Source organism: Lepisma saccharinum, chromosome 25 (assembly GCF_977018435.1).
Source record: "Lepisma saccharinum chromosome 25, izLepSacc3.1, whole genome shotgun sequence".
In the NCBI taxonomy this organism is placed as follows: domain Eukaryota; kingdom Metazoa; phylum Arthropoda; class Insecta; order Zygentoma; family Lepismatidae; genus Lepisma; species Lepisma saccharinum.
The window spans coordinates 21,348,937-21,375,879 of NC_139253.1; the positions used below are offsets into that span (position 1 = coordinate 21,348,937).

Below are 26,943 nucleotides of genomic sequence, written 5' to 3' on the forward strand. Positions count from 1 at the left end.
TATTATGCTACAGTAGTAACATTTTATTAATCTTTCTCATAGAGTACCCAACCAGACTACAGTAGACTTGCGAAACCGATTAATTATCCGAGCTAATTGGGACAGAGATAACCTCGGATATGGAAAAACTCTGATAATACGGAGATAATATGCTAATAGGTCGTAAATGACGAAACAACACTTAAAACTGTATAGTAATTATTTATTACTAGTACAACATAAATGAGAAGATTACTTGCTCCGCTTAGAATAGGCCTACACAGACTTCAACACCACCGTAACAATCGATACACCGACAATGTAACGACCACGTGCAGCACGGAGGGTGACTTGACTCCATAAGCAAACAGGGGTGGTGCGTTATGAAGCGCGATGTTTTCCAACCACTGCCTCGGTCAACCCAGAGCCTCTGTTAATCGGGACTCGGTTAATCGCGAGTCTACTGTAGTTACAAAAATGTTGATCTTTGTTATCTGATGAAAGTTTGGAATATTATTTCATATTCATTCAGAAGTGGTTTGAGGGGGGGAAAAATCATCCCAAATTTTAGCAGGGGAAACAGTTCAATTTCAGTAGTTCACACTATTTCCAAACAAACAACCAACGCAAGTTTTACATTGTACATGCATTCCATTTTAATACTAGTTCAAATTTGCTTCTCTAGTATTAGTAGACCATGATATATGGAGGAAAAAAATGAGTTGTAATGAAAATCTTTCTCCAGAGAGACCAAAGTGGGCTCTTTAACTCATGGTACAATATGTTTCGAACCAAACCTGACCAATTTCATAAGTATTTATCAGTGCCTACCTGATCTGATACATACTTGGAAAGTAAACAACTAAATATATCAGTACAGTGACTATTTGTATTCAAAATATGTTTAAAGATAATTTTATTTTTATCTTAAAAATATATTTGTGTGTGTTAAATAATAAAGCAGCTGGAGATTTTATGCAATAAAATTAGTGTAACAACAAAGATTTGAGCCATAAATGCTAAAAGAGTTTTGTCTCAACGTTTCTCAGTATGCCCGATGTGAAATCAGGCACATTAATTAATTACAAAAGACTGTCAACACTTTGGTTGAACTTCTATTTCTTACCTTTCTGAAACTGTTCCAAAACAATCTGTAAATTCTGTAATGCAGCTGCATGATGCTGAACTTGATCCTCTGCCGCAGAGAGTTTCTTCTGCAGGTGGTCCCTTTCTGCCGAAAGCAACTTTATTTGTTCCTGAAGGCAATCAACTTGTTGGTTTGCTCTAATACTAAGAAAAAGGGAGTTAACATATCAGCACACACTCCAGTATCCAAATTCAATTCAACTTAATTCACAACCTCAAAAGACATAAATAAAACACCATTAAAAGTTCTAAATCTAAAACAAATAACATTTTTGTACCTATTAATTTTAGCCTACACACAGAAGACAGTATACTATGCTAGATCAGCTGCAACTTCTGCATCAGGCAAGCGGTCAATAGTGACAAACCAAAACTAAATATTTACAAAAATGTACCACTTTAAAAATTACCAATTCCACCAACAGCGAGTGTACTGATCAGGAAAAAGTAACAAATGTTTCTAATGAAAGATTATTGTGTGAAAACTAATTATACTTTAATAATAATTTGCCTTTCAATTAAAAGAAAAGTTCTAAGATTCAAAAATACACCAAATCAATGCTGTATGCTATTACACTATACAGTCATGAACACTTATGAGTGGTAACAAATACAATGGAAGCTAAAGGGATAGTTACAACTCAGAAGCATCTGTGACTGTGCTCAAAATCATGAAAGTAAATACAGCGTACCCCCATTTTACATTTTCCTGCATTATAAATTCAATTCTCATGGTTCGAATAGAGCATGATATTATAAACTTTCCCTGAATGTTACATTTTTCTGCATTTTAAGTATTTACATCTTGGTTGCCTGAAAATATAAAATCGAGATTCCACTCTATACACAAATTCTTATAAATATATTCTAATACTGGTTCAATATCAAGAACACTGTTTGCACAAGAGGTTTCATATAAATTATATATGGACTGATGCTGATGCTAATGAAGTACTAGTATAAAGCTTAACAGCAGTGATCAGGTCCACTGAGAGAATTCTGGGGATGTGGGGCAATTTTGATTTTAGAGCCCCTAGCCTGTACATTTAGTTTTAGTAATTATTCAGACCCCTGTCCCAATTACCATTCAATCCTTTGCAATGGTCATAACTCCATTGGTAATCATGACAGTTAAACCCCTTAACCTATTAAAAAAATTTACTCATTTCAACTGGGGAAAATCATGGATACTGGAAGCCAGGAGGGTTATCATCAATAATCCTGAAATTTATGTACTGTGGACCCCTTATGCATAATGTCTGCAAAAATTATTTTATTTAAGATTTTCTATGTCAAATAATGTAAAAACTCCACTTAGCCTTTCAATGAGAACCATAGTTCTGACATTGTGGAGTTGTGTGGTCACAATACACATAAATCTGTAATGGTTTACACATACCTAGCTGACGAGTATGCTGTTGATGAACTTCTCATTCTTTCCTCAGCAAAACTGAGTTTATTTTTAAGATCGCTTAACTTCTCTTCCTGTACCAGAGCTTCCTGAGTATAACCCTCTTCGACCGACAAAAGATGATGCTTCAGCCTCTCCAGTTCTTTATGCATACTGCCTTCCTTCTCCCTAAATACATTAACCTAAAAAGAAGTAGAATAATTTATTAACATACTTGAAATTTTCACACAAGTGGGTACATGCCAGGGATTTCAATACTATGTATGCGTGAAAAAATATTTCAACGATATGTTTAATATAATACTATATAATGTCATAAACAGCACATATTTATTACAAATAGTAACATTTCATTTGTATCATCAGTGTCAGTAAAGCTGAAAGGAGAAACCAACATGCATATTAACCTATGTGGAATGAATTTATTTTTTGTTTTGTTTCTGGGCATCGATAGTCTTGAGAATGCTTTATTTTTTGTGTAAATACATGAATAACCATAATTAAAACAATGTATCAAACATGCAGACAATTTCACAACAAAAACAACTTAACTATGTTCCTAGGCCTTTATTGTGAACCAAATAAATCAAAACTTATTAGATCAGTTATGCTATGGAAGCTTTACTACTAAAATAACAGAATGGTACAACAATAGAAAACACATTATTAAAAACCCCAGAAGAACAAAGAACATACCTCACTTTGCAAATACTGGACTGTTTGTTGTTGTTGTTTTATTGTGGCTGATAAATGTTCATTGTCGTTTTGAAGAGAATGAATTTGCTGCTCTAATGCATCTCTAGCCACTTTGCTAGAACTTCCATCCTGGGCAACATCCTATAGAAAATGCAAATGTTTTAGAACTGTTAAAATATGTAAAAAGAGACACTAAGTACAACAGAACAATATATGGTTACTTTCATTTAAAAAAAATACACAATATTCAGATTCATATTCACAATTCTTTCCCTATACTACATAAAAAAATACTTTTCACTGCTGGCTTCCACTTTACACTAATCAAGAAAAAAACACAATGTGCACCCTATTTTCTTATGTGGAAGTCCTGGATAATTCTGGTTTCAGTGCTTTTTTTTTTTTGCTGCAAAAATTACACCTGAGTTGCATAGTATGTTACTTCTCTTTAATTGTGCGTACACTCCAAAAGAGAAAGAAAAAAAAAAAGGACACAACATTCCTCCTGTAATGTCTCCACCATACAAACTCTTTCTCATCCCCACATTGATCCAGACATCCCAGATCAACACATTTTTGTTTTGTTACCCTCCCATCTTCAGAATTAGCTTTGCCTAAAACATACCCATTCTGCAACAGACTGAGGTGCAAAACTTCAACAATCCTCACCACTCACCCCAATCTAAAATTTTACAAATACATTTTTAAACTTTTTCATCTGTCCCTGTTTAGACCACACAGAAAAAAAACCCAGTTGTGACAGTGGGACATATACGTACATCTATACATAGTACCTACAATAAAACAACAATGTTTGCCTAGCATACTGCTAGACTGGAGTATTTACTGGCATCTATCATGCTCAGAGGTGCAACCACGAATTTTTGTCTGGGGGGAACAAGTACCAGGATAAACTTGGCAATAATAATAATAATAATAATAATGTTAATAACAATAATACTAATAATGTTGTTATAACATTATTATTGGGGTGTAAGGGGTACCTTCCACGTAGGGGCCCAAAAGTCAACCTCACTTCCCCATAGTACACCCTGGACTGTAGACTAACGAGGCTCTGGCGACTTGCACTATGGCCAGTATAATTTTGTGTGTGTTGTCCTGTTTTTTGTCCTTGTGTGTGCTGAGTGCCTGTTTACAGCCTCAGCTTTTAACAGAAGTCAGAAGATTTTAAGATTTTTAGTTATGCAACATTAGAGTTGTCATTTGTAATGATAAGGGGCTGGACCCTGTATAATGTGATGGGTGAAAAATAGCCTAAGTGCTGATGCACCCAAAATTTTAAATTCAAATTCAATAACATTATTATTATTGCTATTATTGATCTGCTTTATTTTACACCGCTTCTTGTGCCACTATTGGCTAATTTGCGAAGATGGGGATGAGTGATAGCATGATGAAAATGATGAATGCATACTTGCAAACATCCATACCCAAGCCAGGCTTCGAACCCAGGACCAACATTATTATTACTACTAGTAGTAGTGGTGGTAGTATCAAGCACGTTATTATCCTCGTAAATTATGCAAAAAGGGGGTAGAAGTTTGTGCTAAAGCATTTGTGTTCGAACAAACGATTTGAAATATTTCCTTAACACGTTCAATTTCACATTAATAATGGAAAACAAGCACATAAACTATTTTTGAAAGAAAGAAAATGCTTGATAAATGCATTCCAAGTATAATTCTTTTTTACATTAACATAACTTTCATGCACGATATATGTTTCACATATATGCAACGTGCGTACATATTCAAAGTTTCTTTAATAAATATTATATACAGCATATATTATTTTAATACATTACAAAACCAATTCATCCATCTCACAATAAACCAACAGCAGAAATGACATAAATTGTCTCTGAAATGTGCACGCTCCCTTTTCTCCAAACAATTGTTCATGCATTTAAAACAAAATCAATGAAGACAAGGCTTATTTCTCTGTCTGGTGATTTACAATGCATTACAGTGAAGAAACATAAATTGCGAGCAAGAAAATTTTTGGATTTAATTTTTTTGTAGGCTGAAATCAATATTAACTGAATAGGGCGCAAATAATTTCACGGAACGCCATGGCATTGTATCATTAACAACTTTTGTGCCTCCCCAACAGTGTAGTGGTAACATAGTTGCCTTGTGATCAAGGAGCCCCGGGTTCGATACCCAGTAGAGGCACATAGTCTCAATTAGCCTTTCTGTGTATAAAGTAGACTTAAAACACAAATCATTGAATCAATTTTACATTTTTTTTTTCATTTAGATTGTCTGGCACCCAGGGTCGTCTCCCGCTGTCCCCTACCTACAGTTCTAAACTTGATAAAACTAAGAAAAGCAGATATTGTGAGCGAAGCGAGCAAGAAAATTTTACGAAAAGTATTTTTATTTGCATAAAATTTGAAGTTCTTGGTTGTAATTGCTCCCTGCAGGTATGCTTGGCGGTCAATGTTTGCCCCCCCCCCAACCCATTTCCGACCAAGGTCCCTGTTTGTTTGCAATAAACTATTGAATGATTATTAGCACAACTTCACATGGTTGTAGGATCCTAACAGTACTACATTTAATTTTTCTTTTTATTCACTTCTGTCTATTGCAGGGTTCAAAGGGGCTCTTGAAATAAGAATTTTTTGTGTAACATTAAATTTCATCCATCTCTTCTAATTGTGGTTCTTGGAAAGGGGATACACAAGAGTATGGTTCTTTGTGCATAGGAAGAAAAAAAATCTCCAACTAAGTAAATAGTTTTTCTTAAAGTTGGGGGGGGGGGGCAATTCACATTTGAAAAGCAAATGCTTCAAAGTCACCATTCCCCCAAGAGGGTTACAGGTGAGAGAGCTGCCATTCACTAAAGGTTATTATTCATCATAAAATAATCAACTAACTAACCAAATCAACATGTTCTATGCAATTTAGAAAGATTTAAAAGATATATACCTGTGTTGGGGCTGCCATTGCGGATTCCAGCAAACTACAGACTTCACCAGTTTGAAGAGAAACACCTTCAGTATTAGGGTGTTTATTCAGCCTCCCCTGCAATTCAGCCATCTGATGCTCTAAGAAGGAAATGGTTTGTTGCTTTGATTCCAATTCATTCTCAATGTTATGAATAAACATGATCTTCTTATTCAAAATTTCATCCAGGTTTTTCAAAGAAGTTTCCAGCTCTTTTACCACTTTTTCAAGATTTTCTTTCTCTTCCACCAAAGCTATGTACACACTTTCCTTCACATGAATGATACCTTGTTGTTTATACTTCTCCAGTTCTGATTGGACTTCACCAAGTCTATCGGCTTTTTGTTTTACATATATTAGCTCATTTTGAGTGTTAAGTAAAGTTTTTTGCTTATCTTCATAAACCTGAATGAGCGTCTCATGCTGCTGTTGAAGAGATTCGTACTTTTGCTGCTCGGAACACAACGAAACGTTCAGTCTTTGAATTTCGTTGTGATATTGTGTACTCTCCTGATGTTTTAGTTGCAAGCTTTTGATGACTTCATCCCTCTCGTTCTGCACAACCTGAAGTTTCTTCAGTAGTTCATCTTTTTCGTCAAGCAAATGCTGAATGTTAACATCTGGGGTGGAATCGCGAAGGAAAGTCATCACAGATTGAGCTTTCTGAGTTAAGGATTCTATTTCCAAATCTTTTTCCCTGATTGTCTTGTGCAATTGAGTGTATTCATCCTTATTTAAATGAGACGTTTCTGTGTTTTCAGACTGGTGCATTAACATCTTGTTATCGTCTTGAAGCTTCGAGAGTGCTGCTTTCTCAACTGAAACGATTTGCAACAGGCGGCGATTTTCTGTTTTCAAGTGACCATTCTCTCTAGTTTTCTCATCAAGCACAGAAAGAATTCTGTGTCTCTCTGCTTGCAAATCCCTGAATTGCTTCTCCAACTCTTCACAACAACGATTTACACTTCCATCATGTGTGAGTGCACTTTTCTGCGATTCTCTTATTGCCCGATTGATATTTTCTTGCTCGTCTACATCTTTGTAATCATAATTCAAATGTTCTTTTCCACAATAATCTGTGACTTTATCACCCTTAGTATTTGTAGAACTATCAGCATTAGATACATTTTCAATTTTATCCTTCAGTGTTTTGCATTCCTCTTCGAGGAGACATTTTAACTTCACTGCTTCATTCAAACTTCCCTCTACCGACATGCATCTCTCTTTCCACCCTGAAATCTCTTTCTCCATGTTCTCTTGATTCCGGAGCTTAGCTTCAGATGTTTGAAGCTGCCTGATTAATTGATGATTTTCCTCTCTCAATCCTGCAGCATCTGTTTCTAAGTTGAATCTTGCTTCTCTCAATGCTCTTATCTCTGCTTCTAATGCCAATATCCTCTGTTCCTGAGCTTCAAATTCCTCGCTGTGTTCTGGAATGGTGTCCAAAGGCTGGGCTTCTCGCTTCTTCTCTTTCTGCATTAATTCTTCCACTAGTTTCTGTACTTTTTCTTTCAACTCAGAGCATTCATTTTCCAAATCCACGTTTTCACCTTTTGAGTCTTCCAAAGCCATCTGCAAATCCCTGATTTCCTTCGCTAGTTCCGAAACCTTCCTTTCCAACGTGTCTTTCTTCCACTTGTATTCATTCAACTGTTTAAGTACTCCTTCAACAATATCAGTTATTTTACTGGCCTTCTTGCCACCTTTCTTGGGTAACTCAAATGGTACGAGTTTCAGTATCACTTCTCGTGTCTCCTCTTCAAACCTTTCTCTCAATTCACTAACCATGTCTTCAAAACTAGTTTGATCACCAACAGAGGCATCAACCATCATTTTGCTAGAGTTGACATTTGCTTCTTGGGCAATTTGTAGGTCATTGTACATTTGTTTCAGTTCAGTTAATTCACATTTCATACTTTCATTTTCATCATGAAGTTCTTGTTTGACTGTGAGAAGCTTATCTGAAATAATACAAAGACATTTATATATATATATATATATATATATATATATATATATATATATATATATATATATATATATATATATATATATACCATCTTACTAAGGAAGGTAGACATAATGTTATTACATTTTTTTACTGCTTCTCTGTGAAAATATATGATTTCTGTGAATACAAAATTACACCTACAGTACAATCTCTTGCACCCACAGCAACCGTGTCTAACATTTAGTGAGACCTACAAACTGTTGAAAGAAATGGCAACTTCCTTCAAGAAAAATATTTCACGCAGAGTTATTTATTTTTTTATAAACTTGTCAATACATGACATTTTATATTTTTCTGCATTTAGATTTTATCTTCCTTGTAACAATTGTGTCAAAAGAAAAATTCCCCAATTTTACCTAAATTCTCAGTCCACTGAAAAATGCATAATTGAAGTAAAAATAATGTAAGATTTCATAACAATTTTCACCATGATGGATCACTTCTTCAATACTATTTGTACATGATTACTAGTATTACCAAATTATACTTAGTATCAACTATTATCCTCAGATTAAACCTATTGGCTAGAATGTTTTGAAAATGGATTCACAATATCTGGATAAAAAAATATGAACAGGTATACTATTTGATCTACATACTCTCTGTTGCTCGACAAGGAATAGAGAATCATCTATGGAGTGTTGTTTATTTTTCACCTTCAACAATCATGGTGGTAAGTAAACTCATCACACTACTTCCTCATCTTTGCTGGCTTACTTTTTACATCGCTATCTCACTCAACTATCAAAATGATACAAAATCATAGTGTTGGATAAATAATATTCAATATTTGTCATTGAGGAATTTTCTATTTCATTACAAGATATATCCAGCATTTCTAAAGATTAATGTAAAACTAGGAAACACATCAGTCAAGAATCAATAATGCTCCTACGCATGGACAAATAACAAAGAATAGTTGGAGTATTTGAACCTTCATAAAAGTAATAACGAAAGCAATACCTATTGCTACTTGTTGTTGCTGATCCAATTCTTCTAAATTATTTACTAAATTTCTGTTATCTTCTTCCAATTCTGCTATTTTCCTCTCTAATATATTTGTACTTTGAGTCCTTTCATTCAACTGTTCTTCAAGTGATTCCTTTTCACTTACCAGTGCAACCTGAAATTGATACATGTGTGAAAAACTTTGCCTAATAATTTAATTACATAGAAACTTAATACGTACTCACATTTTCTGTGAAGCTATTTTTAGTTGTTCTATTAGTTTCGGTGGCTACTGCCACCATCCTTGTTGGAACTTGTTGCACTATTGTTTGGCACACTGATAATTTACCTCAATAACTTTTTTCTGAAAATGTCTTGTCAAAGAACCATTAGTGATAATGTAAATTCTGAAAATTTACATCTTTTTACAATGGTTTCTAGAACATTCAGGAGAAACTGTGAGCATTGTAGTTGTTGTTGTCTATGTATTTGAAATCATTTTGGGGTGTATTTTCTATTCAATATCTAGAGACAGCAAATGAAAACCACATAGATTTTCCTGAATACTCTAGGAACAATAATAAACATATTCTTTTTAGGTCCAAAGCCCAGTGTTAATCTTAACATATTTGCTTCAAGAAAAAATGAAGGCATTTGTCCTGTCTTGCTGGAAAGAACTATTACTGGCATGGCAAAATGAACACAAAATGAGAATCTGAACTTGAAATTATTTTTATTGCCTTCAAACAAAGCATGACGATATTCCAAAGCATGTACTTTTAATTTTGATAGTTACATGAAGGAAAACAAAAAAATGTACATACAGTGGAACCCCGATTTTACGTTCCTGGGTTTTACATTTTCCTGCATTATACATTCAATCTTGATGGTCCCAACACAGCAAAATGTTATAAAATTTTCCTCGATTTTACATTTTCCCACATTTTAAGTTTTTTTAGCTTGGTCCCCTGAAAAACGTAAAATAAAGGTTCCACTGTATTCAAAATGTGCTGTAAACATTTACCAAAAGTTTGTAGAGCATTATACTGCAGTCCACACAAAGTTTGTAAAAGTATATTGGCATTGCAACATTTGCTGTGTCTAAGCCATTACTATTTTTAAAGCACTGTAACTAAGATTAAACTTACTCTATCAAGTTCAACACTGAAACACAAAATCAAATTATTTCAGTACTCAAATATTAGCAGCAAAGTTTGTTGAGTAACTAATAATAAAATAATAATAATAAATCCGGCAGGATTTGCATCAGCAGATTTTTCAAGATCCGCTGAAGGTTGCCGATGCTATGTGTTTGAAGGAAGCTCTTTCCAGCTTCTTCCATAACCCCTTTTATGAAGTGATTAGCTTATTAATTTATGATGCCCTAGGTTCTAGGTTCGAGTCACGTCTGGGCGTGATACGATATAATGACAGAGTAACTTAGCTTAGCATGTAAATAACATTAATTTAAAGAAAAAAAAATATTGTCCTACTTTGTTCTTGTGAGTACCTCAGAGATAATAATAGTATCCTATAAAGCCTCTCTCATGCTTCGAATTTTTGTATTAGGATTCTTTGAATGAAAAATTCTACCTCTATATTATCATTTTGATACTGAAAAAACATATTTGAGATCTATCCCATATTATAGGTATGAACCTGAACACTAGATGAAAATGAACCTGTTACTAAACATGGTATTTTATTAATTAAAATGGAAGTTCAGACACACTACATATTATTTCATCATACCTTTTCGTCTTGCATGCATTTAATTTCTTCTTTCATGCTGGAAACTGTTTGCGTCATTTCTTTTATTTTTTCCTGAAGATGAATAATTTCTTCATTTTCAACATTTTCTCCGCTTGATTGTTTCTTTACCTCTCCCTGCATCAGAAATAACATTGCTAATACTGATTTATAGAAATCAACACATGAAATAGTTAAAAACAATATTATCTAATAAAAACTATATTCAGGATTGAAAAATGTTGAATCTGCAATATGTTTTTGTATTATAGACCTATAAATGTTCTACTTTCATGATTACTTAAAAACAATTAGTATTTGCGAAGTTACCTTATGCACTGTGAAATTATTTAATTTCTCCTCTTTCACCTTCAATTCATCTTTTAATTCTTTTAGAAATTTCTCCAGATTTTGCTTTTCTTCACTCCAGGCAGATTTTACCTGAAAAATGAAAAGGGATACATTGAAGCAAAGAATTTGCACTTTGCAGAGAACAAGAATAAGTAACTCTTCAAATTCATTAAACTTTTAATATTAAGATCTAATCTTATGTACTGGCTGAAATACTGTACAATATTAAGCAATCAACAAATGTTTAGACATGCAACAGCCTGTTTTCAGAATCCTCATATCTAAATACAGTGGCGAAGCATAGTCTTAAGAAGAAGGAAAGCGATGCAGTATTCCAAAAAGGGGGGGCAGGGGTAAATAAATTATACATCCCATTGCCCCAGTTTTTCTAAGAAGGAAAGAACATTTTAAATAATAAAAATATATCCCCCAACTCCTCTCTCAACGGCCATGCTTCTTAGTTCAAAAATCTTGGTCATGTTATTGATATAACAAAATACTTGCTATTACATACAGCTTCCTGTACACAATTTGAAATATCCATGTTTGTTTTGGTAAATTCACAACACACCAAATAAAAGAGAACACTCATTTCAACCACTCGTTCATCCCACAGAAATGGAAAATGTTCTGAAAAGCTAAGAAACTAACAAGTGATACCAACCTAGTTGTAAAAATTGTTCATGTTGTAAAAGTTAATTGAGCTTTGGAATAATAGGTCATTACAACAGGAAGAACATGCACCGGTTCTTTTTTTTTTTTTAATAATGTATCATAATAATAAAAATAGTATTTCGAGTTTGATAGCATTTAGGACTTAACGTTTTTTCTATATGCAGGTCCCAGAAGAGAGTTTCATTGCTTACTTTACATAAGTTTTATCGAGAAATCATCAGTTTATTGAATTTGTTTGTATGGAAACTCACAAAAAATGTCGCATAAATTATTTGGTAGTTGTCAACACTGGCATAATTTGAGATGATTGAGGCATGAGGCAGACAACAGTCAGCTGTTCTGCAGATTCCAGCACTTTCCAGTGCTGTCTGTTTGTCTTAACCCCTGAACGTCGACATTATTGACACGTTTTACAAATTGTGAAACTTAAAGTAATGCTTTAAAGTTTGTCTACATGAAATTTGGAACACTTAACAATAATTTCTTTCAATAACACTGAGTTTATATTAAAGCAAATATTCATCTTTGAGATCGTGTTAACACTTATATGCTTTCTCCTTGGCTTGGCTGTTTTCAAGGAGAAGCCGAAAAGCTACGAAAAGCAGAGCTTTTATTATTGTTTTGATTCCGTATCTTCACGAGCATCTACCCTTCACCATATAATACTTCAGGAGCGCTAGTTTCCTGTGCAGTGGCTACAAGCAGAGAGTCTGTTGCTTGCCAATGGGCTGCTGACGGAGTGTGATAGAAACTAAATAAGGCACTCAACATTAAGTATATTAAATAATATTTTAATAGTGCAAACAGTGTTTGTACTATATCTTCGCCACTGTCTAAATATATTTTAAAATTCTTAAAGACATGAGGCATACTGGATTCATGCAATTGACTTTTCGTTCAATTTTCACTACTTTTTAAATTGTTTTGACACATCCTTTTTCAGATGGCATAGGTTTTAAACTCTTCATTCTTCATTTTCTTACAAAAACAAGTGGCACTGCCGATAAATTTGAGAAAATAAAAACTCTGGCACTTGTTTGTATTTTTTAAAGATCAAAAAATTAAAAAAAGAATGTAGACACATGAAAATGCAGAAAGTATAGACTTATTTAGGCACTGATTATGACAATACATTTACAACATTTCTACTCATTTCACCAAAAATTTTCCAGTTCTCTCCAGATGATTTCAGATAAAATTCTTGGCAATTTTTGGATATTGTAATATACTAATAAACATGTATACAACATTATATGTAACAGAAATGAATATCTTTTTGAACAAAACAGCAATAGATTTTAAAAACTTTTCATGTGAACTATCTCAACGAAAAAGCTAATTAGAGAAAAAAGAAACATATTTTCATTCTCTAATAATTACAATACCAAAAAGGATCCCCGAATTTTACACATCTTTTAAATGTATTCACAAAATTACTTGACTTTTCCAGAATTTCCACATGAGTAGAAACCCTAATTCACTTCCACATATCATTGTTAATCCATGTAATGATAAAACATTATTAGAGGCACATATTTTTGGTAAATAATAAAGCAAAATTTCGGTACAAAAACAGAGTTCATTTCGGGTTCAAAAGCGGTAAATATAATAAAATTTCGTTGTTATAGCGGTGAAAAATTGGACCAAAAGTGGTATATAAAATGAAATTTTGGTTCTAAAATTGTGTATATAAATCTAAATTTGATTTAAAAACTGCACTTATTACACAAAATAAACATATTTCTTCTAATAGCACATTTATGTAGTTACCAGAGTATTAAATTTATTCCTGTATAAAGGGGTCCATTTTCTCCTCTCAAATATTTACAGAAGAATTAATGAATTTTCCGTGAATTGCGTAAATCTCAGGATAATTCTGACTTCAGAAAGTATCACGTCTGTAAATAAACTCCAAATTTAAGAGTCTATTTCACATTATTTCGTGACAAAACAGGGTAGGGAAATGCACCTCACACCTTCCAGAAACATGAAAAATAAACATTAGAGTGTGTTATTTCACATTTCGTGTTTTCGTCAAAAACGAAATATGCATGCCTCTAAAAGATTATCATTAACTTTTTTTCTGCTCAGATCTATGTATCACAAAAATGTTACATTAAATGTTTGACTTACCACTTTATAGTGCTCGATTTCTCTTTCATAGGATTCAGTTTGGGACTGGAGCAAAGAAACCTGTTCATCTAACCTTCTTTTGTGGTGGGATAACTTGGATATTTCGGATTTCAGAGACTCTGTGTCACAGTCAATCTGGAAATGAAAATTCCAGGCACCATCATATTGCTGCAGTTAAGTTAAAATACAGCAGAAACTTTTAACATCAATATTCTTATTTATTATAGACAGATATTAAGATGTAAATTTATTTCTGCATGTCCTGGAATGACACCAATGACTGTGATAATACACAAATGAAGATCTCTACTTTCTCATTTTAATTCTTTAGGTGAACTGTGATGACAAGAATGAATGATGAAATGGATGAGAGAGTAACAATTTCTTATCATGATTTCACCCTACAACTGCCTCTGCAGCATATTATGTTAACCTTGGAACATTTTTCTGCAAGTATTTGCAATGAAGATATATTGCCGAGAAGATATATAACAAAACATAAATATGTTTTGGCTTAATTTTCTTAAAATAACTTACCAAAATTATATCAAATTCTAGATATTAACTGTAAGTTTATATGGGTGTTTATGAAACTTATATTACAGTGAGACTTACACCAATACAATGAAAGTATTATTCATCAAAACACCCCACCCCATCTTACTTCCAGGCACACACATTTTTAAAGAGTACTTACGTTTTCTGTGAAAATTATGTGAGACCACAACAAACAATATAACATTTATTGTTCATTATTGAATATCATTAGAAACGAGAAATCCTAGGTTTCAAATTTTGAATGTTCAGCTTTATGATAAGTCTTACTGCCATTTTCAGTCAAGAAGAAAAAACTGAACAAGTAAATAGTGCCAAGGGGAAATATTTTACATAAATTACAAGCTTTACGTTCCTTTAATTTTTGATCAAATAAAAGATCCCATTCATTAGCGTACTAATCTTCAGTAATATTGGATACTAGGCTAATACCTCATATGCTACATGAATATATATAATTCACAGTATCTTAACCCTTAAGATCCTGTGGTGCTTATGCAGTTTTTACCTCTGTCCCAGGCCATTTAAACGAGTTTTATAAGGTTTAGCAAAAATCGTTATAGCTTCCTTCCTATGGCAGATAATTTAGTGAAACAAGAAACATTTTACTAAGAATAAAATGTACTTTGACATATGTATTTGTTATTATTTGTGGCTTCAAATGTGAAAATTGAAAAAAAGAAAAGAAAAGACAAAATTTTACTCCTCCCTGTTGAGACATAGGACAGGAACAAATTCTATGTCCTATTTGCAACCACATGTCTATATTATAATTCAATATTTATTTTGTTTCTAATGCCTTTTGCCATCTGAAGAAAAAATGAAAATGAAACGAAGTGCATGAATTATTTTCGATAGGGTTGGCAACATGCACAATATTTTTTTTTAAAAGAGATAGGAATTTCAAGTTTGCATACATGAAATTGGAAGTAAAAACACGATCACCCCTATCATGTACAATTTCCTGCAACTCCTCGTCGCTTTCCAATTCCCCATCTGTGTCAAAACAGTCTAGTATATTGTTTACCTCCCCGCTCCAAATCCTCTAGCCGTATATAGCCGAACTCATGTTCGCACTCCCCCCCCCCCAACACACACACCCACAAAAAAAAGTAAAAAATACCTCTCACTACACTCCCATGACGATCAAAACACGAAAAAATATCTCACTCAACTCGCAAACACGTGAAAAATATGAGCACGACATTACTGCAACGCCTCTGTGAACTCAAATGAAGCGTCGTTTTCAAAATAAAAGGGACAGTCAGCTGGAAAAATTACATGAGTTTTCTTTTAGCCCCGATCCTACCTCTTACTCCCCCCTTTCATTTTCCTTCCGAAGAAGGAGTTGTTGTCTTCTGAAGACGAGCATTGTGCAAAGTCCATTTACCCGCTGAAAAGTTATTGCCGCCTCTCCCTCCGACCATGACGTGCTTCGGCATGTTGAGAAGGAAAACAATAGACAAACAATTTCCTCATACGTCGCTTCCTGCAAGGCATGAGATTGTAAACAACACTGTTAACAAGCATTTACAACAGCGCCAACTCACTTCTGTGAGCTTTGTCATTCGATGCCTCTTTTAACCTTTTGCCGCCCAAGGCCTTTTTCACAAGTAAGCCTCTATTGCCCGAGCTGATTTTGAGTAAAATGCAGAGTTTCAATTAAATGAGTGTAGATCAGAGGCTAATTGCCCTAGAGAGATGAGTGATATACCGTTGTACGTGGAATGTACCAGAGATTCAGACTATATGAAATTTTTGAAAATTCGGGGTATATGTGGCGGGCGGGGGGGAGAGGGGGCTAACTCTCAAAATTCCAAAATTTCAGAAAAAAAATTTGGTTCCCCCACCCTCCCCCCAAGAAAAAAGTACATGACAGTGTCGACATGCACATGGAAATGATCGCTGACATGTAAGGAACACAAAAATATTTGCATTATTATCATATGACCAATGTAACTTGAGTTGTACCCCCAAAAGGAATGGCCACTGATTCAAGCTTCAAAATGCAGCGGTACCTTGAAATGACTATAGCACAGAAACTAAATGCCCTAGAGATATGAAAGATATACCGTTGTATACAGAGTGAATCACAGATTTAGACGATATATAATTTATGCACATTCGGCGTATATATGGAGGGGAAAAGGGAAGAAATCCCCTGAAAATACTTTTATTTTTTAAAAAAATGGGGTTTCGCCCCCCCACCCCCCCGAAAAAAGGGATATGAAAAGTTCAAAATGCACATAGAAATTATCGCTGGCATGTAAGAAACAGAAAAATATTTGCATCATTGTCGTATGACCAATGTAACTTGAGTTGTACCCCCAAAAGGAATGGCCACTGATTCAAGCTTCAAAATGCAGCGGTACCTTGAAATGACTATAGCTCAGAAACTAAATGCCCTAGAGATATGAAAGATATACCGTTGTACGCAGAATGAATCACAGATTCAGACGATATATAATTTATGCACATTCGGCGTACATATGGAGGGGGAAAGGGGGGAAATCCCCTCAAAAATACTTTTCTTAAAAAAAATGAAGACAAAAAAAATGCAAAAAACCATTTCTGTTAAATACATGTGTTAGGAACAATATAAAAAAATAAAATCGAAATTCTAGCCAAAAATAGAAAAGTTATAACGTAAAAACTACGACCTTGACACAGCGTCTCGATCGAGACGCTTGGTCCCCTGAGGGTTACTTTTGGGTATCTCGTTCGAGACGCTTGGGCAGCAAAAGGTTAATGTGTCGACAAAGAGGAGGTGTAAATTTAGCAGCTGCTGTGGAGAGGGAGTTGGAGAGCACCAGCGTCGCTGTCGATGCATATCGACTCTTGGTTTCAAGTTCCACGCACTTCGAATCATGAGCATAGAAAATGAACAGAGTTGCAAGGCAATGAAAAAAGGTTCTGTCCCATCGGTCAAGGTATTACCGACCAGAACTGTGGCCAAAAATGCCATCAGTCAGCACATGACCAATCGGGACTTAAAAGGTTAAACTTACATTACTTTTAGTGTCCTCCTGTTCCAGCTTATAAAACACATTAGCATCTGTTCCCAGATCACCATCCTCGACAGCTGTTAGTAACTGCTTCTTTGCATGAGTGCCTGCCAAAGAGAAGAAAAGTTTTTAGAAGATGACAACATTTGAAAATAAAACAGTTTGGATGTTGTCCTAAAACCACTATGAACAGCTATTTGCATTTTTATGTTACTTCCAAGATGTTGGTGGAAAGAGCAGATAGTGAGAGTATTAGGAGAAGAGGAAAAGATTGGAATACCATGGAAAGAGAGGAGTGGTGGAAGACCAGGAAAAAATGGAGAGGCTTGACTTCTATGCCGACCCAGCCAGAGGCAGGAAACGGCAAAGGATGATGATGATGTTACTTCATATCACCTCTCAACTTCTCGAAGTTAATCAGGATGATAAGGATGAATGTTGATGAAACAGATGAAGGAACAAACACTATGTAGAATACATGCCTCTCTGAGGATATGAACCTAGGACCCCTGGTTTAAGAGTATACTACACAACCACTCTGCCACAAAAGCTGGCACAAAGAACAGTTAACACTAGACCGAAGAACCTGTTCCAATTTATAAATGCCACCATGACTACATCATACCAATCTACCAGAGTTTTGCTGTAATATCGGGACATGATACATAAATTGATGTTGGATCATTGTGTGTACGTAAAACTGATGTTAAATTTACCAATCCAATATTTCTATGAGTAGCCTGTAACTTAGTGCAAAATTCTGGCATTTTGTCATTTTATAATGAATGTAAAAACATAAATCATATACCCTGGTTTTTGCAAATTAAATGTAGGCAAAATGTCTTCTAAGGCAAAACCTATTGCAATCACCTGTTTTCATGTATTAAAGGGGGGAATAAGCCATTCTGGTTCTTAACTGAATATCAATAATCAATATCATTCTTGCTTTCATAGATTGACATGCGAGATAATAATACAGCCATGTCCTGTACACTATGCACAAAACTGATAAAAATTATGCATATTTGTATAATTATCAGGTTATTTTGAGTCCACAAGATGCACAAGTTTCTAACATATCAGACTGAATCAGTGTTTAATACTGATACCATTGTTCCAGCTGATATTGAGATCAGTTCTACTTAATATACATAATAGCAAGAAACAGAATATTAAAAAATATATATATTGTTTTGATATCAGTGAATAAAAACAAATGCAAAATTTGTTGCTATTTGCAAACATAGCATCTTAACAACATTAGAAACAAACACTCGGAATACTTCAATAATTGAAGGTGACATCTTGCTCCTAACAATTACAAACCGCCACAGTAGAAATAGAGCACAAATTCATAACAATACTAAATACTCACCCTTATGTAGATTACCAGCGGAAGATTCTAACTGTGCATTCCTAAGTTTCAATACTTGGTTTTCCAGTTCCAGGGCTTTCAAAGTACCTTTAAAATAAAGAGATAAAAATTAAAATAAATAATTATATATTTAAAAAAAGAAAAATTAAACAAATGAATGCTAAATTGTGATTAACTACAATATTTATTTACTCAGAGTTTCAGATACAGTCTTAAATGGCCATTTTACACTGAAACAATATAGTTACATTATGAGTAACACACCTAAATTTTATATTTTACAGATAATTTTTGCCTCGTTAGACTGACAGTGAGTTTGAAATTAATGTGCAAAACAAAAAAGGAACACCTAGCGAAGTACCCCATGGCAAGATCAAGTTGTGCACACAGTGTTCGACCAGATTCATACTACTTATAAAACCAAACTTGGGCATTCCATTGTGACTGTTCCTTTATCTAAGTAATAATTACTCATCCTCACCATAGCAATTTACAAAAAGTGAGAAAAAAACAACATAATATATAAGAAAAATACAAATTCAAGAAATAAAAATAATAAACCCTTACCTAGGGAAAATTTCCACTTTTATCATTATCAATACTAATTTTAATAAATTAACTAAAGACACTTAATTATACTGTGATATTGTATGAAAAATATTACAATAAAACTGACTGATAAATACAGGAAAACAAATAATTTTAAAATATACAAGCGTTCTAACAAACAAAATAAATGTAAAGTTTCATATTACTAAAAAATAACTTTGTTCAACATAAATGCAGAAAGAAAATAAGAGTTCTACATACCTTGTATCAATTCCTGCTGCTCTGGATCACCTAACTTGAGGATAATTGACTTAATATCACTTTCACAACCTTTTTCATCACGCTGCAGTTTCTTAACGTTCAGTTCCACTTCTCTATTCTGAAAGAGATATTCTTAAAAGCTTACAGTTTTTGTAAGAAATAGATATATGACATGCATCATGGTACATTAAGTGTAGCTAAATGTTAATATCTTAAAATATTATGAACACACCATCATCCTTAAATATAATACAAGCCTTATCCGAAGCAACAAAACTAAATATCCTGACCATGATACATGCATATTGATGAAGCACAATTAGTACTGACACTATTGCATGAATTCTATACGGCCATGAATTTGTTTTTCTTTTTTTATAGAAATCACAGCATAAAGCTATAATGAACATTATTTTTACACATTTTTACTTTTTGGTCACAATAGATAAAAATGTTATAAATTTTCTGTCCCTAAAAACTTACAATTGAGGTTCCACTGTATTTTGTAACATGCAAATGCTATTTTAACAGAATAATAATAATATCATTACATTTATTGTTATATCCCTTTAATAAAACAAATGGAACTGGTTACACTTAGGCAACATAGCTACACATTCATATTCTTAGTGATGTTTTAGATTCATACAAATACAATTAGTCTGTTATAATATAACAAATCCACAGTACATATTTAAAAAAAACATTGTTTTTACAGTGTGTGAAAACAAATTAAAATTAGTATAAAGAGGAAAATAAGCTGACAATCTGAACGTCAATTATTTTTACCATGTTGATGTGAAAAATTCTGTCAATACATTATACAGTGGAACCTCGATTTTACATTTTTCAGGGGACCAAGCTGAAAAAACTTAAAATGTGGGAAAATGTAAAATCGAGGAAAATTTTATAGCATTTTGCTTTATTGGGACCGTGAATATTGGATGTATAATGCGGGAAAATGTAAAACCGAGGAACGTAAAATCGGGGTTCCACTGTATTACACACACGAACGAACACACACTTACTTTTTCTCCCATCTGAATAATACGGTTCACCATGTCCTGTCTGGCTCGCAAGAGTTCTGCTTTTTGAAGACCTGAATCCTGGCAGAGTTGCCATCTTGTTTGTTCAACTTCTTCACGAAGTTCACTCGTATACATCTGCAATAGAATCAATTGCTTATATCAGCTGATACCTATTGTTAACCAATTAATCTGCCCTATCCATATTGTACACAATACATTCTTGTTCTGCATGAACTTAAAAAAACAGTTTCTCATGCTATATATTCAAACCAGAGATCTTTACCATTTTAGATGGTTGCTACATGATTTACATTATGAAATGAACCTATTTGGTGGTAGATAAAAGTAATGACTTACACATCAATAGCAATGCTCCTAATTTTACTAATTCAAAATTTTCCTAATAGAACTCTCCAGTCTTGAATCTGATTCCACATTCTGACATGTAGTTAGTGTTCAAACTAAAATCACATCCATTTTTTTAAAGAAAAAACAATTAAATTTCTCTTGTTTACACATCCATGGAATCGAGTTATATAAATTGATTGATAGCTCAGTAAGAATTTAATACATATTTATTAAAACTCTCCTTACCTGAGAGTCACTAACTTGACTCAATAGTGCTTGATTAACTCTTTGCAACTCTTCTTCCAGTTCATGAATTCTTCGTTCTGCAACTGTCAACAGTAAGAAAATTCATAAACTCATGTCAGCTCAGAAGATAAAACTAGTTTAGAAATATAACATTTTGAACAAAACAATTTTAAGTGAAATAAATCTGATGACTTGATGATATCCACGAGATAAAGTACAAAAGATGATTCAATGAAACTACAATAATTAAAACTGGAAATGCAAGAAAAGTGAACTGTAGTATTCTAACTTGTACTTAAGGTTTCATTTTCTCAATAAACACAATATTTCTGAGGGAGGCATGATGATGTAAATAATAATTCAATTCCTCCACAATAGATTTATAGTTGCATACCTTAGATTTTATACTTTACTAGCTGATTACCCAGCATTGCCCAGGTATTTATTTACCCCAATCTTGCATTAGGCAGGAAAATAATGAATTCTAACTATAGTGTAAAATGTAACTAATTTTAAATGTGATTGTGAATGTCACCAATTTGCTTAGCGACTCTGAAAAGTATGGATTCGACACTAATCTAGGTCATTTGTGGCATTTTATTTTTCACCCCCTCTCACTTGGGAGTTGAACCGCATTGGGAGTGTCACGAAAACTATGGATTCCATTTGCAACACAGCCTGAATGTTAGACAACCCAAGAAACACTATTGTTGTGCGGATTGCATAGAGTCACGGATGTCTGTCTCTGCGGAATTTTATATCGATAGTTCTCGATTATTTTTACATGTTACCCCTTCCCACCCCACCCCTAGGGGTGCCCAAATATATTATTTCCAGATTGCAAGTGATACATGTACCAAGTTTGGTTGAAATTGCTCCAGGCGTTTGAGTTATACTGGAACAAACAAATATACACACCCACCCACACATACATCCATTTTTATATATATAGAAGATATAATGGCAAAATAAGTACAATTCTGCAGCAATGGCAACTGAAATTATACCAACAAGTGCAGTTTATTTTCTTGTTTTGTAAATTCCTTGGGATGGAAAGAGTGAAGGATGACAATGTATATTTAATATATTTTATAGTTATATTCAACATGTTTCTGGAATATGTCTCTACCTGTCCCAACTTATGGCATTAGGGGGATAAAACAAAATCATTTACTCTACAGATTATATCTCACTGAAAGATTATGAAGAGATATCAACTATTATCTCCAGTCAGTGCTTTCATCTGCACATACCTTTGAGCTGATCTTTGAGAGGCGGCGAACCAGCACTATTTGCATCCTGTAGCTTACTCAATTCCAAATTCTTGGCTTCAAGCTCCTTTAATAGCACCTGTAATTTCATAGCATCCTTGTTGTGATTCTCCGTAACACTGCTTAATTGCTCTGTCAGTGATTCAACTTCCTTCTCTAACTTGAAACATGTCTTTGATACCTGCAAAAACATGCATAACACAAGTGTGAATAAATACAAGTGTTCAACTAACAACACAGCAATTTATGAAAATAATGCTTGTGTAGGTTTATATGTGCACCTATGTTGGCAGATATTGTAAGAACCGTGCAGTATCATTTTAATCGCCAACAAATTCAGTTCCCTAGCTGAGGTATCTGACTGAATATGCAAAATGCTAACATGTTGGTTATTTCCATAGCAAAATTGGTAGCCTGCTATACAATAATATGTATTTATGTATTTTATAACAAATCACATCAATTTCAAATTGCTTGAATACAATTCAGCAAGTGAACTAGTATCTGCATGTAAAGGGGGGGAGGGGGTTCACAACTTAACACTCTCACACATAAGTGAGCTATATATATGTGGTGAAATATATAGCTTTTCACACTTTATGTATGCAGAGTGTATGAAATATATCTATCTGTAACATTTTAACTCCAAAGCAATACACACAGCTAAGGATGTGATCCAATTCTAAAAATAACACTTTCTCTATGACCAGGTTATTACACTACTCAATCGTAGCTCCTTAATTTCCTCACAATGGTGGGTGACCACCAGTCCCATACACAGGCTGACATCTCAGGAGAAAAGTTGTTATGCTTCTTCCCCCAGGAGACTCAAATGTGCATGCCTCCTGTAGCCTGAACCCAAAGCTTGCACCTTAGACTGCAGGACCATGGTGTGGAACACTTGCCCAATACTTTAACTCTATTGACTACCAAAACCATGTAAATCTTGTCAAAAAAATAAAAAAATAAAAATGAAAAAAAAATGATAAATTCATATTCCGTGCATATGCGATAAAATCAAGATATTACTCAAAGTAGTAAGCATCAAAATTTATTTTGTTGGTATAAAGTTTATAACACGTCTGAATGATACAACTTTCATTTCATTTCATACTATGGGAATGAGAGACGCGGTAATAGATAATTAAGGTACTCACGTTTTCCGCGAAGCTGTTTTACATTATTTTCTATTAATTTCGGTAGCCACTGCCACCGTCCTCGTTGGAATTCGTTGTGTTGTTGCTTGGCGCGTTTCTGTTGTTTTTTACTAAATTGCCGCTAGGTGTGCTGCTGTCGCCTGTATGTCTGTGTATATGTCGTCTGGTGTTCACCAGTGTTATTTGCTGCAGACGTGGTGTGCCTGACCACTATCTATGTTCAGTTCATGGTTGTAGTGCATGATGGCGTGTGTTTCTTTAATTTTTGTGTCTATGAGAGTGTGTGCTTTGTATTTGACATGTACTTTCTCAATTTTATGGTTGTGGAATTTGATATGCTTGGCAAGTCCGGTGGTGGGTTGGGCAGTTTTTGCATTTGATAGGTGCTGCTGAACTCTCTCACTGATGGGCCTGATGGATCTGCTGATGTAATGAGCCTTGCACTCGCATTCAGAATTATAGATGCCTGGATTGGTGGGGGGGGAGAGGAAGTACCGTTTATGTTTGTTTAGTTGGTCAGCTATTTTGGAGGTTGGTGTGAAAATTTGGGTACTCAATAGAAATAAGATAAAAATTTTAAATATCTCCAATTTAAAATCAGTAATTGTAATTTTTGCACCAAACTGCATAAGAATCCCAAATTCGGTTCAAAATACCACAGATTTGAAGGGAAAATGAAATAATTTCAACTACTACACTATGCTAAGATTGACTGATTGATTGATTTGGTTTATTTTACTTTTCTTTTTCTGCTATCTTTGGTTAATCACAAAGATGAGGAATGATGATTATGATGAAATTGGTGAAGGGCCACAGTCACAAAGAACACCCATGTCCAGGGTGGGATTTGAAGCTGTGATAACCATTCCACCATGGAGGTCTGCTAAAGAGCTAAGAATAAGAGCAAAGAGTGGTATTCGTAACTCTTGAGATAGAAGCATGCTTAGTGGATCGAAACATAGAGCAATGGAAAAAGTTTAGTCACTACAAAAATATTTTTTATTAACAATAATATTTGCATTAATTTTATATAACAGTAAACACTAATTTCATTGCAAAATAATACTTACAGTATTCTTTTCATATTCTAGCTTTTGTAAGTTTTCATTGAGCCAAACTTCAAGGTCTGCTTTCTCATTCCCCTCCTTTTTCACCCTGGTTTCTTCCTTGATTGTGATTTCCTTGCCATTATCTGAAATGTAAAAAATCATCCAATAAATTAAACGTAAGCAACAATGAAACTGAAGGAAGATCTTATGTTGATCATCTCTTGCTACTTTTTCATAAACAAGAGGGAAGCTGTTGAAGGGAGTACATAAAGACACAATCCTTTCACCTGATTCAAACCTTCCATACTAACACTCAAAATTAACATATTTTAATCTTGAATACTTTACATGAATATAACAAAATACAGAGGCAAAGCACCTTTCCTTGTTTTTATTAGTAACATGAAGAAATATACTTTAAAATACTGCAAGTCACAATTTACTAAATTTTCTTTTTTCAGAAGCCATAATTACCTTTATGTAGTTCATGATTTCTTCTTTCAATTTCCTCGGATACTTTCTGTTTTGAATCATCGCTGCTTAGCTCGTATTTATCAAAACCCTGCAAATATAATCAAATTCCATAGGTAAGACTATATAATTACACAGATATGGTAAAGGTAAAGGTAAAGTGTTCCCCTGTGCATAGCACCACGCCATGAAGGCGTATAGGGGGTGTGGGGGTAACGCCCCACACTTTCTTGATCCGGTCGTGAGTGGGGGTGATGTGATCAGCATCACGCCCCTGACCGCCTTTACCCCCCAGGGTTTCCCCCAGGTACCCATGTTATTCGATGCTGGGTAGGTGCCGGGGCCGCTTCCACCGTTAGAAAAGTTCCCGGATTTGAACCGGCCGGGGATCGAACCCGGGACCTTGAGCATGGTAGTCAGACGCGTTACCGACTGAGCCACCACACAGATATGGTGTAGTAAATAATTCCTGATATGCATGAAAGAAGTTACACAGCAAAGCCAGTTAATATTTCTGAAATATGTCATGTACAAGATATTTACTAATTGACCCAATTCTTTGCAAGTGTTGGTAGTTGTATTTTTGTTATTGTATGTGAATAATGAACTTCTACAATGCAGCAATGAGGGGATGATACATTAAGAAATGGATGAAACCCTGAATTTGTTCATGTTGTGCTAATCACCCCACCTGGGAGAGTAGGATCACCATTTTCTATTACTTGTGTGTGGAATATGGTTAACAGGTAGAGTTTGAGATATCTAATTACTGATTATAATTTCACACAACATGAAAACAGTGATTTCTATAAGTTAAATCTCTCATTCAAAATACGAGTTAATCAAACAATTTTAGTTCAACTGTCTATACCCATATATGGGTGTAGATTGAAATTATAAGTCCTTTGATGATATTGAAGCCAGTAGATGTTTGGTAACTGTAGCCAATGGGATCAAGTTGAGGAATGCCATATTATAACAGATGGTTCCAGATTCATGCTTTTGGCAAAAGTATGATGCAATGATTACATGTATATCAATCACACATTCACATAACTGTTTCAAAATGAACAAATCTACTACATCAGCCTCCCCGATGGTGCAGTGGTAGCGTCATCGCCTTAATCAAGGAGTCCCGGGTTCGATTCCTGGTGGAAGCACATATTGATTCGGATCCCACTTTAAACAGTAGGTCCAATCCTAATTAGCCTTACTGTCCATAAAGTGGACTTTAAACAGCAAATCAACCAACCAAATCATCTACTACATCAGGGTGTTCCAAAATGATTAACCTGATCATGAACGGTATGGTTGGCAATTTCATTTCAGCCAACCACACAGCACACTGCTGCACCTACGCCATTTCACAGACAAGAGTTGGCAGTGCTCCTAATGGCGGAATGTAGAACTGATACACACAGCCACACACCCCCTCCCCCCACAAAAAACCCTTGAAGAGTACAATGACTCACCTGCAGCAGAAAACTAGACATCTTTGAACTCAATTAAAATAATAACACACTGTAATCAGAATAAACATTTCAGGACACCATATATTAA

At 34.4% G+C, this 26,943-nt stretch overlaps 1 protein-coding gene across 1 annotated transcript in view; it reads right to left on the minus strand.

The window, feature by feature from the left end:
- The window catches only part of LOC145978894 (uncharacterized), a 108,204-nt gene that overhangs the window by 19,795 nt on the left and 61,466 nt on the right, over positions 1 to 26,943 (minus strand). Inside the window, exons 3-18 of the mRNA XM_083111835.1 lie at positions 25,387 to 25,474; positions 24,934 to 25,055; positions 22,689 to 22,887; positions 21,436 to 21,518; positions 20,842 to 20,976; positions 19,814 to 19,931; positions 19,004 to 19,090; positions 17,632 to 17,735; positions 14,069 to 14,203; positions 11,240 to 11,350; positions 10,913 to 11,047; positions 9,176 to 9,335; positions 6,184 to 8,162; positions 3,233 to 3,373; positions 2,525 to 2,718; positions 1,106 to 1,269 (exon numbers count right to left, since the gene is read on the minus strand). Of these exons, the coding sequence (XP_082967961.1) occupies positions 1,106 to 1,269; positions 2,525 to 2,718; positions 3,233 to 3,373; positions 6,184 to 8,162; positions 9,176 to 9,335; positions 10,913 to 11,047; positions 11,240 to 11,350; positions 14,069 to 14,203; positions 17,632 to 17,735; positions 19,004 to 19,090; positions 19,814 to 19,931; positions 20,842 to 20,976; positions 21,436 to 21,518; positions 22,689 to 22,887; positions 24,934 to 25,055; positions 25,387 to 25,474 (3,955 nt within the window). The remainder of the gene's footprint in view (positions 1 to 1,105; positions 1,270 to 2,524; positions 2,719 to 3,232; positions 3,374 to 6,183; positions 8,163 to 9,175; positions 9,336 to 10,912; positions 11,048 to 11,239; positions 11,351 to 14,068; positions 14,204 to 17,631; positions 17,736 to 19,003; positions 19,091 to 19,813; positions 19,932 to 20,841; positions 20,977 to 21,435; positions 21,519 to 22,688; positions 22,888 to 24,933; positions 25,056 to 25,386; positions 25,475 to 26,943) is intronic.